This window comes from Papio anubis, chromosome 8 (assembly GCF_008728515.1).
Source record: "Papio anubis isolate 15944 chromosome 8, Panubis1.0, whole genome shotgun sequence".
Lineage (NCBI taxonomy): Eukaryota > Metazoa > Chordata > Mammalia > Primates > Cercopithecidae > Papio > Papio anubis.
The window spans coordinates 63,930,271-63,946,919 of NC_044983.1; the positions used below are offsets into that span (position 1 = coordinate 63,930,271).

Here is a 16,649-nt window from a genome sequence, read left to right on the forward strand (position 1 = left end):
AAGTCTTTTTACTAAAATTATGGACAAACTTTTTTCAGTGCCTATGTTACAATTGCCTTTTTATGAAGGACAAATACTACTCTGTGGCATTTATTTCATTATTTTGTGGCTTCTAGGGAAAGAATTGTGTGAATATTTTTAAAGTGATGTTGTAGTAGAAGGAGCTGAAAAATTGAAGACCTATATTTTCCAGGTGGGGTAAAAATATAGATTTATTCAAATTTTAGTTTAATTGTAAAACAGAGTTCATGTTAGAAAGAAGATTGGGGCATCAGGTAAGAAACCCCGTATTGGGCTGGGCCTGGTGGCTCACACCTGTAATTCCAGTACTTTGGGAGGCTGAAGCAGGTGAATCATTTGAGACAAGGAGTTCAAGACAAATCTGGGCAAAACAGTGAAAACCCATCTCCACAAAAAATACAAAAGTTGACTGGATGTGGTGGTATATTCCTGTAGTCCCAGCTACTTGGAAGGCTGAGGAGGGAGGATCACCCGAGCCCAGGAAGTCGAAACTGCAGTGAGCTGAGATGGCACCACTGCATTCCAGCCTGGGCAACAGAGTGAGACCCTGTCTCCAAAAAAAGAGAAACCTCGTATTGAATGAGGGTTCCTGGCCTTTAATATGCTCCTTTCTTTCTCTTGCCCAGGGCTAGCATATCAGTCTCTCTGGTCATTAGAAAGTGCCTATAAAATCAAATGAGCTCTTGTAAACCTGCCTCTGAGTATATATTTATGCACCACTGAAAAATGGTGTGCCACCTTCTGGACCTGGAGTCCATCAGAGAATGCCAACATCAGAATGTTTCTTGCAGATGCTGATTTTTTCCACTTGACATTCAAATTGAGACAGTTGGGAGAAGATGAAAAGCTACTGGGCAAATAATGGTATACTGACAGAAGAGTGGCGGCCTTCCTGAGGGGCTTTCTTCCGCATGCTTAGTTTAGGAAAATGGAATTCTGTGATGCTGTGAGTGGAAATACAAGGCCTTGATTGGACCCATCAGCCATGATTCAAATTACAGGCACTATTTCCCACCTTTATGTGACTGCCTCTTTTTAACACTTTTTACTTTTTTAACATTTCATATTAATTTTGGGGCCTAACTGGAAGATACATGATGGTTAGCACGAAAAGACAAATAAAGGTGCAACCATCTGTTTTTGAAATGCTGGGGAAAGAGAATATACATATCCATTTGAAGGTAGACTTTTCTCTTAGGTGATATGTGATTGATTGTAAGTCATACTTTGAGGTGTCCTTTCAGAGAGCATGTTCCTGGGCACATTCACTTCCTGATTGCAGTAAAATCTTTTAAAATCTCTGGCGGGTAATTTGCTGCTGTACTGCTGCTTACTACAACTTGAGGTAGGGAGAAAGAAATCAGTTTAAAAGGATTAAGAAAATGAATAATAATCGTTGACTGTCTATTAAAAACCCTTCAGAGTGTGTAGGTCTTGTTTATAAGCGAGTACACAAGAAATAGAGCAAGCTGTACTTTATCAGTAAAGCACAGACATATTTCAGCATGACTAGAAAAAGATAAAGATTTTTTTTCACCCCTTGGCTTCATTCAGCTGGTGTAATGAGCATTATTGATTAAAATGTTAGGATCAATAAACATTTAAAATTGGAGTGGAGGAGACCTTAAGGAGGAGGAAAAGGTTACGCTCTGTTGAGTAAACTGGCAATTAAATGCTTTGTAGAAAACTAATTTTTTTTTTCTTTTTTTTGAGATGGAGTCTCGCTCTGTCGCCCAGGCTGGAGTGCAGTGGCACCATCTCAGCTCACTGCAAGCTCCGCCTCCCGGGTTCACGCCATTCTCCTGCCTTAGCCTCCTGAGTAGCGGGGACTACAGGCACCCGCCACCACGCCCAGCTAATTTTTTGTATTTTTAGTAGACACGGGGTTTCACCATGTTAGCCATGATGATCTCAATCTTCTGACCTTGTGATCCACCTGCCTCAGCCTTCCAAAGTGCTGTGATTACAGGCATGAGCCACTGTGCCCGGCGGAAAACTGATTTTTTAAACATGAACTGTTAGTTATACTGCTTGGCCTTCATTGGCATAGACTGTTCTGTGGCTCACGTGTACATGTAAAACAATATGCATTGTTATCAGACTCACACACTGAAAGTTTGTGAACATCATGTACAACTAGAACTTAATAATGAAACTTTAGCGCACCTGGACATGTGTTAATAATAATAATGAATTCTCTGCAATGATAATGAGAAAGCTGCCTCTTGAGTCATTTAACAGCCAATGGAACTTACGTATTTCTCCTTAGAATGCAGTTATGTGTAATCACACAGTTGCACTTTGTGAGGTTCTGATATTACAACAGTAATGTTTTAAATCCCTGTCTCCTCTTTTTCTTAATTATCAGTGTCAAAACCTACCAAATGCATTGGACTTCTGTGTTAGAGCCTCATAACCAAGAACTTCCGTGTTACAGCCTCATAACCAATGAGTTAGATATTTCTCCCATAGAAACAATTGCACTGTAGAACTTACTTTTATTTGCAGGGAAAAATACTAGACAGATCTAGGAGAATATACAAATAAAACAACAAACTACAGGGAGGTAAATGCAAAAATAAGGAAAAGGCTAATTAAAATATGAATATGTTAAAAAAAACAAGTAAAACAAAATCCATTAATACAATTTTAGGAGAAGCATCTAAAATTGACAGTTTTTATGAAATGCATGCAAAAGATACTCTTAAAAGAACAATTCAGAGACCAGCACCTGAAAATGTTAACAAATAAACATAGACTTTAAGGGGTACTGTTGAGATCAATGTGGAAGAACATAAAAGAATGCCTTAAAGAGAAGGAAAAGAACAGCCAGGCACAGTGGTTCACGCCTGTAATCCCAGCACTTTGGGAGTCCATCCTGGCCAACATGGTGAAACCCCGTATCTACCAAAAACACAAAATTAGCTGGGTGTGGTGGCACGCACCTGTAATCCCAGCTAGTTGGGAGACTGAGGCAGGAGAATCGCTTGAACCTCGGAGGCAGGGGTTGCAGTGAGCTGAGAGTGCGCCACTGCACTCCAGCCTGGCGACAGAGCGAGACTCCGTTTCAAAAAAAAAAAAAAAAAAAAAAAAGAGAGAGAGAGAAAGAAAAGAACAAAGACTCACCAGTCACTAAATGCTGGTTAGAATACTTCTCTCAGGGCTGCTCTGGGTATCACATTTCTATATAACTACGAGTTCCTTTTGGAACTTTTACAAATGCGCTTTTAGATTGGGTCCAATAAACACATTTAAAAAAATCAATTCTGACCTCAATAAATAGTAATTTCGCTGTTTATTCTTCTACAATATTTGTGCATAAATCACTATAAATCTATTAATTATCAATATCTAGAAGTTAATGATAAATATTCTTTAGTCATTTCTTCTAAATTACATGAAATATCATTAAAGAATAATACTCAGTAATAAAACTTGTCCTAATTCTGGTTATTTAATTTTCTGTAGATAAGTGCTCTTATAAACATAGTTCATCATGGGTTTGTTTTAAATTTAAATACTTAATTTCTGACCCCAGTAGTGTACCTTTATAATCTATTTTTAAACTGGTGTTCTATGTAGAAAAATCAGCGGTTCGTTGTCTAGCCACTTTTATTTTGGCTGGTGCCTTCTGATTTTGCAATTAGTAATCCACATCATCTCAAAGGGTGTATCAGGAATCATGGGGTCTGACTTGCCCTTGCTTTGACCCCCAGGTGCACCCTGAGCGTGACGCTGGAGCAAGCCATCATTTTGGCCAGAAGCCACGGATTGCCACCTCGCTACATCATGCAGGCTACAGATGTGATGCGGAAGCAGGTAGGTCTCATGGAGACTTGAGAAGAGTTGTTTTGTAGGCCCTGGACTTGAAGATTCCTTTGTTCATTTATCAGCGGTCTGACAGGTGCCTGGATGTGATGTACAGTTTACTAGGCTCAAAGGTAACTCATGAATGAGAAATGCTCCCAGGGAGAAGACGCTGCAGGCACCAGTCTGAGGTTCTGCAAGAATCTTAGAGAATTCTGGAAAAAGGGATGTCTATGCAGTAATCTGCAGTCAGAAAGGGACTTGACTAAGTGGAATAAAGTAGCAGTGAATTTGGCATTTATGTAAGGAACAAGTAAAAGCACATATGGCATTTTTTGGCAATTGTTAGTGGTAAAGCTTGAGGTGGAGAGGGATAGGGGCAAGGAAGAAGAGGAAAGAATTGAGGGTCCTGCTGGCTCCTGGTGATGCCAAGGGACTTTCATGCCATACTCAGCGTGTACATTAATCCAAGGATAAAGCACTTACCTCGAATTTTCCTTTAGGGGATAAATAGCAGTCTTTGGACTGTCTTCGGGTCATTGGAGTACTTACAGGCGAGAATATACTCTCTTATAAATAGAATGAACTTTATTCTATACAGTAGCCCAATAGTATTCTAAGTGTGGTGGTTTCGTTTTTAACTCTTAAAGTTATTTTTAAAAATGCACTAAGCTCCAATTTACTAATTATGAAAATGTGCTTGATCTAGCAGAAAAGATAACCTACAGAAAGACAAATCAAAAGACACAAATTTTATATGTTATTCTACTACCTTTTCTTTGGGCAACCACAATAAATTGATTTAACAAATTTCTCTACTTGCTGACTTGGTTTGAGTTGCCCAGTGACAGTGAGTGATTTAGTTTTTAAGATATGCTTTGTAATTATGACTACTTTGTTTATTGGAAGCTTAGTGTCTAACTCTCAGGCAAACATATAAATCCCTCTGGGCTTGCTCCCAAGACTGTATTGCAGAATGACGACAAAGCCCATGAAAAAATCAACTGAAGAGGCCAACATCAAGCTGGTGTCTTCAATGCAGAGATCAGGCACAGGGAGAACATATTGGTACTTCTGGTTAGGGCTCAGGAGCTGAAGATTGAAAACCAAGATCTTAGAAGGTCTAAGAGAGATTTGTTAAGTAAAGGTTAGAACTAAGAAGCATGTGACGTACTGTGGGCCAGCTGGAAAGGATGAACACAGATGTGATTTGCCAGAAGATTTAGGAAGGACTTTTTGGACATATATACAAATTATGTTTCAAAAAGTAGATCCAGGTAAACTTATGATTATTCATATCACAGTTGAGATTTAAGTTGCCAAGAAATACAGAAAGAAATCAACTTTCTGTTTGATCATGTTGCTTATTAGAGTAGGTTTGTGGGAAGACTTGGGAAGGGCCATCTCAAAATTATAGCTTATGACAAGCAAAAGAAACTGGAATTTACTTTCTTTTAGAATATTCCACTAAGGAGGTAGTTATGAGTTGGTGACATATCCATTTCTACCTTATAGATTTGAATAGTCATAATCATATCAAATACTTTAACTTTTTAAAACTAAAAATGGAAATAGAGAAAATAGAGATAAAGTAATATTGATATTATGTAGGCCCCAATGACTCACTTAACTAGTGTAAAGCTCTTTAAAATACAATGTAAATTATATTTATATAGTATTATTATATTGTTGTATATAAGTATAGTATAATTTTAAAAGTCATGGGATTCCTTATAAAATTCCTGTTGATATATAAACCTCACTATTTTGTCAGTATATATCACTTGTTCTTCCCCCAAATTTTTTAAAAAACTGAATACATTTGGAATAGGTAGCTTTCTTCCATTGTTACTTGTTCCTCTGCCCCAAGTTGTGACGTCCCAATGGCTATGAGAGGCAAAGAAATAAGGTTTAACTTCTTTGTGAAAGATCATAGAGCCTGGGACCCTCTTTTAAGGAAACTGGGCAGACTGGTGACCCCAGAGATTTCTTCAAAAGTCCTCCTGTCGCCGATTCTCCTTCCAGTGTTCAGCAGTAGCAGGCAGTGAGATTTGTGGCTGAGGTCCAATCCACAAGCCAACTCTTACCTACTTATGGTTTGAGCAGTTAGAATGCAAGTCTGAATGAAAGGTCTAGCTTGGATTTTCTCTCCTTTTTACCTTTCAACCTCAGGGACAGTTACTTAACCATTTAAACTCAGCTGTTTAGAGACCAAGTGGTTAGATACTTGTCATCTTCAGTATATATTGAAGTAGTTGCATTATTGCATTATCAAATTTGTATGATGATATATTAAAGAATAATATTTAGTGTCTATTACAGTTTTACAATATATAAATGAATAATATAATGAAAAAATTAAGATTTTTTAGTTTTTTTGAGAATAAGAAGCTTTTTGGCATGATTTATTGTTCTTATTTACAATTTCAGTATTGTTTTCCTCTACAGATTTTGGGTATATACTTTTCATAGAGTTGTTATTTTAACTCACTGCTTGAGTTTGAAGGAAAGATAAAAGACAGAAGAGAAGGGTACTATGTCTTTCACGATGTTTTGCTAATGATTATAACAACCTTAGGCATCACTTTATGTAACCAGCTGATTTGATTAATAAAAGGCTTGCAGTAGAAACTGTCATTTACATTATAAATTTAAATTTTTCTATGCCATAAATTATATATTTCTAGCGCTCTTTGATGGCAGCCTAGAACAAATGTCTTCTTTTTTTTTTTTTTTTTTTTGAGACGGAGTCTCGCGCTGTCGCCCAGGCTGGAGTGCAGTGGCCGGATCTCAGCTCACTGCAAGCTCCGCCTCCTGGGTTCACACCATTCTCCTGCCTCAGCCTCCTGAGTAGCTGGGACTACAGGCGTCCGCCAGCTCGCCTGGCTAGCTTTTTGTATTTTTTAGTAGAGACAGGGTTTCACCGTGTTTGCCAGGATGATCTCGATCTCCTGACCTCATGATCTGCCCATCTCGACCTCCCAAAGTGCTGGGATTACAGGCATGAGCCACCGCGCCCGGGCACAAATGTCTTCTTAACCTTTTTAATAAAAACTGGGATTCCAAAGTATCCTGACCCCTTACCTTCAGTATCAAAGCATCACACTGGGCACTAAGAACAAAGACATGAGGTCGATGTGGTCCTTGCCTAATCTCATGGTGGACACATGCATAGGAAAATCACGATGTCACGGGCACAGGCAAGCAAGTCTCTATAGGGTAACTAACCTCAGCATATCAAGACTCAGAACAGGAAGCAAATGAGTAGACTGAGCCCCTCCCTGGCTGGGACAAGTCTTACTCATTTTTGTATCACAGTTTCCCAAAATAGTACCTAGTACAAAGTAAATGCCAAAAGATGTTTGTTCAATGATTTCATTCTAACTAGGATAGCTGGAGAAGGGCTTCATGCAGAACATGAATTTATGATAGGGACTAAGAGCACAGAGTAAGTTTTTGTTTAGTTTTAGATTTAAGGGATACATGTGCAGGTTTGTTACATGGTTACGTTGCATAATGCTGGGATTTGGACTTCTATTGAACCCATCACCCCAACAGTAAACATTATACCCAATGGGTAATTTTTTAATCCTGTCCCCCTTCCTTCCTCTCCCCATTTGGAGTTGGCAGTGTCTGTCGTTTCCATCTTTACGTCTATGTATACTCATTGTATCGTCCCCACTTAAAAGAGAGAACATGCAGTATTTGATTTTCTATTTAAGTGTTAATTCACTTAGGATAATGGCCTCCAGCTGCATTCAGCCTGCTACAAATAACATGATTTTATCCTTTTCATAGCATATAGTATTCCATGGTGTATATGTACCACGTTTTTTATCCAACCCACTGTTGATGGGCACTTAGGTTGGTTCCATGACTTTGCTATTGTGAATAAAAGAGAAAGACTCGTGAGCCAAGCAGCCACAATTTGAATTCCAACTCCAGTGCTGACTATCTGGGTGATTCAGGGGAATATTCTTAGCCTCTTTGGTACTTAGTTTCATCAGTATTAAAACAAGGATAATAATAGTACTTGTTTCATAGTGTTGTTGTGAGGATTAAATAAGTAAATATACTTAATGCACTTAAAACAGTGCCTGATATGGTGAGTGACCAATCAGTTATTAACTAAGATGATATTTGATATGGAACTTGGGAGATAAATATGATGCAGACAGGACAGGAAGGGGGCAGGAAGAGTGTTTAAGTAGAGGGAGCAATATGAGCCAGAGTGTAAAAACGCAAGTAGCTGGAATGTTGAGTTTATGAACAATATAGATGAATTTAAAGTGAAATGTGCCAACTGATGTCTTCACCATGACAAGCATCAGTTTTATTTGAAACCTTTTAAGAAAGCAAACATTTTTCTTAATGGAACTACTTAATGGAAATACTATAAGGCTATAGACAAAAAGCATTGTACACAAATACTGCACACTAGTTAGTAAATCTGTTTTTCACAGGGTATGATTTAGGAATTCTAAAACTAATTTATGTGTTACTAAGAATGAACAAATAAGTTATTGTAAATAATGAGAAGCTGATTTCTCACTGTCTGAGAAAAAGGTTACAAATAAGGAAAGGAAGAAGGCTGGAATCTGGAATGAACCCTATGCTACTGGATTGAAATCACATGTATCAGTATGAACTGATAAATACACACACAGACACATACAAATATGGATAGATGTAGTAATGACTATAGATGTATGAGTATGTTTGTATATGTAAATTAGCCCTGCCTGCTGGAAAGGCCTAGTTGCAGTTATCCTCCCAGTAGTAAAGAGCTCACTCAGTGTCCAAATCTTGGCTTCTAAATACCATTCCCCAATAAAAATAGCCAGGGCCCCTTGGAGAAATGGTAAATTACCAGATGAGACAAGAAAGACAAGTCTGGAACATCTTGAGGTGCCAGAAAATAAAGGAGTACTAAACAATGATGGCAGCATATTAAAAAGGCACAAGAAACAACCAGAAAGAGCTCCCAGTGGCCAAAACTGAAACAATTTTAGCAAAATAATAATAATAATAATAATAATAAGTATTGGATTATATCTCATGGAATAAAATAATTATGAGTCCACACTGATTTAAATACATACTTGAATAAATAAATAATTTAGAGAGAAGAGATTACTCTTTTTAACAGAATTCCAGTCCATAACAAAACAATATTATTGTTGTAGGCAAGATACAGCAACGGAGGCTAAAATCAGTGAGTGAAAGTTTGAAGAGAAACAGGATATTGCATAGTCTCATAGTATATCCCCAAACATATTTATTAACTACAGAAAAAAAAAGCAATGAGTAACTTTACAGTGGCAAAATCTGGCAGACACCAAAGTGATCAAAGTTAATGTTAGCGGTAATAAGATATGACGACATCCTGTATCCCCTGATAGGATGCACTGAGAAGGGCATGACATCACTTCTGTGATTTTCTTGCCCCAAGTGCATTTCCTGTTTCTAATCATGAGCAAACATCAGACACACCCAAACTGAGACATTTTGAAAAGGAATAACCAATACTTATCAAGAGTGTTAAGGTCATGAAAGGCAGGAAGAACCTAAGGAACTGGCAGAGATTGGAGGGGAATAAGGAGACATGTAAGCAAAAAGCAATATGGGATCCTAGGTTGGATCTTAGAACAGAAAAGATACCTTAGTGGGAGAAAATGAAGAAATTTGAATAAGATGTGCAGTTTAGTTGATAATATTGTTCCAATGTTAATTCTTGGTTTTAATAATCATACTGTGGTTAAGTGAAGAGTTACCGTTAGGGGAAGCCACATGGAGTATGTAAAGTCTCAGTTCTGTCTGTATTTTTCGCTAAGTGTAAAATTACTTCAAAATAAACAGTTTTCTTTGTTTGTTTCTTTGTTTTTGTTTTTAAAGACTGGTCAAGTGCAGTGGTGAAAAGTGGGGAAAGAGCAGAACAATGAGTTCAATTGATCTGTAACTGTCTGTGAACAGTCAGTTGAGATAACTGCTTTTGGATTAGCCAAAATAGTTTTTCTTAAGTCCATAATTGCAATTCCTAAATTTCTTCCCACCTTTCTTTTTGATGCCACACTCCCTTCCCTATTTGTTTTCCTATTTTACGTCCTTTTTGAGAGAATATGTTATTTTTTTCCTTCTTTTTATCTTGTTTCTTTCCTTAGTTCAGAATGTAGTAGCTGGAGAGAGAGTTTCAGAGTTTTTGGACAACTCTCCTTAACCTATTCCAAACCCCAAACTCTGGTATTTGGTCCTATGTAGTAATTAATTTTCATGAGGAACTAAAGTGATTATAACTTCATTCATGAACTTGACAGACTGTGAAGACTTTTTCATTGCCAAAGTAGATTGTATTATAAACTCTGAGGCAGAATTACTAGGTTTCATAGATCTGCATGGACGTGGCTTGTCCAGAAATTGCTTCAGAAGTAGTTAAGAAAATATCTTTTTGCTAGGTAGTAGTAAACTTAAAATAGTTAATGATTCAGGTAAGAAAAAAAACAGGTGTGATAAAACTGTGATTTCTGTTCCAGAAAAGTGGTAACACAGAGCAGGTATTTATACTCTGCTCATTTACTATTTTCAACATCTTTTTAAAATTTTTATTATTTTTCTTTTCTTTTTCTTTTTTTTTTTGAGACAGGGGCTCACTCTGTCTCCCAGGCTGGAGTACAGTGGCACAAATATAGCTCACTGTAGCCTCAACCTCCTAGGCTCAAGCAATCCTCCTACTTTAGCCTTTCGAGTAGCTGGGACCACAGTTGAGTAGCCATGCCTGGCTAATTTTTGTATTTTTTTAGAGAGAGTCTCACTATGTTTCCCAGGATGGTCTTGAATTCCCAGGCTTTAGTAATCCTTCCACCTTGGCCCCTCAAAGTGCTGGAATTACAGGCATGAGCCACTGTGCCTGACCTGTTTTCAACATCTGAAGTATTGATTGCTTCTAGGAATAAAGACAAAGCAACATAACAGCACATTTTTTATTAAAAGCATTAATTTTGAAAATGCTCTGACGGCGATATCTGTCTTTCTCTTGGCTAATCTCCCTTGAAGTTAAAGACATTGTTGGAATAAGTATCCTACACATAGATGTTAATGGTGTGTTAAATGATTACTAACACATTGTAGGGATAAAAATGATTTTCCTGACTTTCAGGGAGCAAGAGTTCAGAACACAGCGAAGAATTTGGGAGTCAGAGACCGGACCCCACAGTCTGCACCAAGGTAAGTGCCTCCCCTGCTGTGCCCTTGCCCGAAAGATTTGCCAGCATTTTCCCGGCAGCATCCCTCTGCTAATGCAACCGATCTAGGATATGCCTCGTGTCGTACTGATTGTAATTACAGAGATTGCCCTTGAAACACCCAATGGCTAAGTATGATTACACATAAATGCTCTCAGAAATAAATGGATATTATTCTATTTTGCAAGTACTATCATGAATTCAAAAAGAAAAGCTCACACAGGCACTGCTAACATTTGAAATCCAGCCATGCCAAACAACCGAGATGACATTTTCATTTATACTTCTGTGACTGTACATGCTGTTCCTTCTAGCATGATTGCCTTTCCTACATGTGTTTGTATGGAAAACTCCTATTTCACTGCAAAACCTAGCTTAGATGTCATTTCCCCTTGGAGTCTTGCTTGAGTTTCCTTCCTCTCTGTACTCCCTTAGCATCTTTCATAGTGACCTATGATAAAATTTATCATATTTTGTTGCAATATATTGTCACATGTTCCTTTGCCCAACCTGAATATGAGTTTTCTGGAGGTAGAGAATTTTTTTTTTGGATTTTATTTATTACTTATCATAGTAAACATCAAATATCTGAACAGATTTCAAGAATGTCTGAATGAAGAAATGAATAAATGAGATTTTTGTTTATTATCTCAAATATTTACAGTTCACACAGCATCATAAGAAAGGACTCCCTTTGACTTTAAAATAAATGAACATAAATAATAGTCATCAGGGAAATGCTCTGGTTTTGATTTCCCTGGTGATGAGAGTAGGGAACCATCTGTCTTGAAGTGGGGAAAAGCTAAATAATTTCTTTTACATTTGATTGCTTTTATACATTTGTATTTTAACAAAAAATAGGCTCTTCCAAACGCTGCCACAGACAAAACACTATTTCTCTTTACAGAGCAGTTACCAGAGTGGGAATGATGGCTGCAGCATTTATGAAGTAATATTTCATTCTGAAAAACCATGTGGGTAGTGAAAGTGCTTTCAAAGGGAAAACATATTTTCCCCCTGAAAATGGATGGAGCACTCATGTTCTAATTGCATTTATTTTTAGTGCTGACTCCTAACTCTATTTCATCCTCAAGTTTTGTTAATGTTGTCTTTCACAGTTGATTAGGTTAGAATCTAAGGCTTTCTATTGCTAAAGGATTATTTTTACATACCCATTCTCCATCCAGCACCTTGGGAGGCATGGTACGTTTGGATAATAGACCCAGTGAAGTGTTAAAATTCCAATAAGAAAACAAGATCATGGCTCAACAAGGTGTTCTTAGCTAGACCTATAAACACTAATAAACCGTGAGGTGAGGATCAGACTTCAGCACCCTGATCAATAAACCAATATGCAAGCTGAACGCAAGAAAAGAAACCATATTGGGTTATGTTGAAAACACTTGAAACGCAACTCATTAAAATGAGCCAGCCATAAAGTTCACATTGTCTACAAGGGAGTAATAAGCCTGAGAGAGAAAGCAAGAGTAATTTTTAAAATTTATTTTATTTATTCTTTCATTCATTCTGCAAATCTTTATTGAGGACCTCAGAAATGCAAAGCACTCTGCTATGCCCCAGGGAGAGTATAAACCTGAATTAGAAGTAGCCCTGGCCCTCACAGAGTTTTCAGTTAAAAAGATGAAGCGAAGAAGGCATGATTACAAGGAAAGGTAGAAAACAGGAATCACCCTGTGGAGGGTGCAGAGAGAATGCCAAGGAGCACGGAGGGGCTGGGATCGCTCCCAACTGAGAACCTGGACTCCAGCCCCAAAGACAGTGAGTTGAAGAACACATTTGGCAATCACAGTGAGGCCATCCATGGGCAAAGCTGGGATAATGTTTCTGGAAACATCTTAATGGAGCTGAAGTTTGCTATCTCTGTCTGAGATACTATTTGATTCAAATCCTCAACCCATCCCTATCAGAGTTTTACTCTCACCAACCACTTGACTTTTACAAACATTTACTCAGAGCACATATGTTGAATTTCTGCTATGTGTCTTTAGGTGCCAGGCCCCTTGCTAAGAGCTAGAGGACAAAAGACATAGTGTCCTCCACCAGTTGTTGAAGTGCAGTAGAGCAACAATGGAATAGAATGAAAATAGTACACAATGTGTGATGGAAATAGGCACAGATTGTCGTGAGAACACAGAGAAGGGACATAATGCAGCCTAACGACAGAGAGAAGAGGTCACAGAATACTCCTGGGCCTGTCAGCATTGTAATGCATGTCCCATACTGGGGATGCAATAGTACCAAGGACCACAGAAGACATGATGTTCTGAGAACTACGCCTAGACCTCAATGACTGGTGGTTGAATGTGATTCAAGTATAATGTGAAGTGAGGCTGGAGATGTAGGCCAGGGCCAGATCAGAAGAGACTTTTAGGAGTTCAGAAGAGTTTTGATTTTTACCTTGAAGACAATAGGGAGGCAAGCATAAGCAATCTTCCTATCTGGAAGATTTGAATTTTAGAATTTATCTCTGGCAACATCAGGAGGGCCCATTTGAGGACAGCTAAGACTGAAACAGGAGCTTAAAAAAAGATTATGGTGTATTGAAGCCAAGATGAGAGGATGGTTTAGAGAGATATTTAGAAGACAGAATCAATAGTCTTTGGACACTAATTGGATAAAGGAGTTTAGGGAAAAGGAAGATTCTAGGATGACCACCAAATCTATGGCTTATATAATGAGGTGCTCGTGGTTCTTTCCCCTGAGACAGTGGGCACAGAGGGGAAGCACACGCACAAGGAGGAGATGGGGAGCTCAGCTTGGTAGTACTGAGATTGAGCATCAATCGTCATCCCTGGAGAGGACATTGTGGACAGTGGAATATACTGGTCGAAAGCCAAGGAGAAAAGAATAGGTGGCGCTATAGTCCTATGAGTCTTCGATATTTAGGAGGTAGGTGAAGACACAGAAATCAATTTCATTACGACGATGAATGGGTAAGAGAGATGAGAGAAGGTCAGGACACCCTCAGGGGATGTCAGCACTGAAGAGAAAGCAGAGGAAGCGGGGCTACAGAATCCAAAGGGAGCCATGGACTGGAGATGGTTGTTCTGGAATTCAAAAAGGACCAATCAGCCATAGTCACACTGCTGAGAGAGTGAATATAATAGTTTAGGAAATCAGAAAGCTAGAAAGCAGAGTATCAGAGTTTAATAATTCTGAGGTAGGTAAAGCCTGCTCTGGGGACACCCTTGGCGCCAATGCATTTTGTATCCTCCCCTTTAGCAACCTGTGTCTAAAAGATGTGTCCAGAACTGCTTTTGGCATTGGAATATTAAGATGGATGAGAAACACTTCATGCACTCAAAGAGCATGCAGCCTAGTAGAATACAAAGACAAAATAAATTTAGAGAATCAAGTGAATGGGTATTGTGATAGGATAGAATGGGTATGTGAGGAGGGAGTACAAAGGACCTCTCCCCTCCCAGCTTCATACATTGACTCTTCAGGGCAATAAGCTTCTATTCCTCAAGAACCAAATATTACATTCCAGATGTCGGACTGCACATCCAGCACACTGGCTTTGTTCTCTGCTATGTCACAAAATCTGGAACTCTTGTGCTAGGAAAACCTGATTTTCTTTACTTGTTTAATCAGGAGGGGGCATTCTATAGTGGTTAAAAGTGAAAAAAAATGGGCCGAGCATGGTGGTTCATATGTGTAGTCCCTGCACTTTGGGAGGCTGAGGTGAGAGAATTGCTTGAGACTGGGAGTTCAAGACCAGCCTGGACAACAAAGTAAGACCTGTCTTTACATAAAATAAAAAATAAAAAATAGCAGGGTACGGTGGCTCATGCTTGCAATCCCAGCACTTTGGGAGGCCGAGGCAGGCGGATCAAGAAGTCAGGAGATCAAGACCATCCTGGCTAACATGGTGAAACCCCATCTCTACTAAAAATATAAAAAAATTAGCCAGGCATGGTGGCAGGCGCCTGTAGTTCCAGCTACTTGGGAGGCTAAGAAAGGAGAATCTCCTGAACCCAGAAGGCAGAAGGCAGAGGTTGCAGTGAGCTAAGATCGTGCCACTGCACTCCAGCCTGGGCAACAGAGTGAGACTCCGTCTCAAAATAAATAAATAAATAGCCGGGCATGGTGCTGTCTGCCTGTGGTCCAGCCTACTCAGGAGACTGAGATGGAAAGATAGCTTGAGCCTTGGAGGTTGAGGCTGCAGTGAGCTATGGTCGCACCACTGCACTCCAGCCTGGGAGACAGATTGAGACCTTGTCTCTTAGAAAGAGAGAGAGAGAGAGAGAGAGAGAGAGAGAGAGAGAGAGAGAGAGAGAAAGAGAGAAAGAGAAAGAAAGAAAGAAAAAATAAAAAATAAATGGCTATGTGACCTTATTTAGTTGGGATTTTTTTTTCCTCTCTGAGACTCACTTTTCTCATTTGTGAGATGGGGAGAATTGCCTTGGGACAGAGCATGATTGATGCTTTAACCTTGAAAGAGGCGTTTACTTTGTGGTCTCCTTTCACGTAGCTTTTATTTTTGCTATGTAGAAACGTGAAAGGCACCGTCTATAGCGTGAAGTTGGAAAGTTCTGCTCTTGGCAGATTTGCATTTGGGCAGGAAATTTGGGCTACCTGAGCTCAAACAAGAATAGGAGAAAGAAGGCCAAAAACAAACCGTTTTCATGCAGGGCCACTGATGTGCATAGGTGGAATGAGAGTACAAAAGGGCCCCAAATGATGGGCAGACCAAGGCCTCACACTACCCAACAATTTATCTGCCAAAAAATAAATGTTTCAGTGCAGGATGAAACTCCAACTCTTACCTATTACATTTCACTTAGAAACTTCATCTGCCTGTTCTAAATTCCCAGAGCTCTGCAATTTCCATTACAAATGTGTCTGAACTCAAATAACCCTGAGTCACTTCCAAGAAGCCTCACAGAAGCTGAATCTGCCCAGTTCCACAATACCCAGAGCTATTATTTCATTAGGTGATCACAGGGAGTAGCCTTTTCTTCAATTTGCAAGGCAGACATTTCAAAGACTCGTCTACCCAGTGCTATTAGTTACATTACGTGGAAACGTGCTGAGCAAGGTAATGGAATGTGATGGCTCAGCCCAGATCTCATGGGGCAGGACTTTCGCCACCCATCTTCCCATTCCTGTCCTACGTGACTAAGCCCACTGTGCCTTTTCAATCATTAGGTAGCACTGTTAGGGAAATAAGAGGAAGGAAATTAAGAAGAAAAAGAACCTTCTTATTTCATTATCCCAGCCCTGGGAATGCAATTTGAAGTAACACCATATTCTTCAGCTGCAAAAGAACCTTTGAAGTACATCGGGTCAATTTAATGTATTATTTTCTCTGGGAAGGATGAAATAAGCTTTTCTGATATGAGATGTCTTTATTTCAGTATTTGCCTCTTGCATGGAGATAACATATAGAGCATAAACCACCTTCCAGAATTGAAATACATTTTGCAAACCTCCAAAGTCAATAGCTTCTTCTACATGTTCTCATACTAGGAAAGCTCATTTTGTTAACCAGGAGTTATAACTCAGTATTAAATCTTGCTGATTCTTCTCCTTTGATCTATAATTAGCATGGGATTAAAT

General features: G+C 38.9%; 1 protein-coding gene across 3 annotated transcripts in view; it reads left to right on the top strand.

The window, feature by feature from the left end:
- Positions 1-16,649, top strand: part of PREX2 (phosphatidylinositol-3,4,5-trisphosphate dependent Rac exchange factor 2) — a 303,886-nt gene that overhangs the window by 259,845 nt on the left and 27,392 nt on the right. For all 3 annotated transcript variants that reach the window (XM_021942408.2, XM_017962077.3, XM_017962076.3), the window contains exons 38-39: positions 3,738-3,840; positions 10,982-11,049. In XM_021942408.2, coding sequence (XP_021798100.2) covers positions 3,738-3,840; positions 10,982-11,049 — 171 coding nt within the window. The remainder of the gene's footprint in view (positions 1-3,737; positions 3,841-10,981; positions 11,050-16,649) is intronic.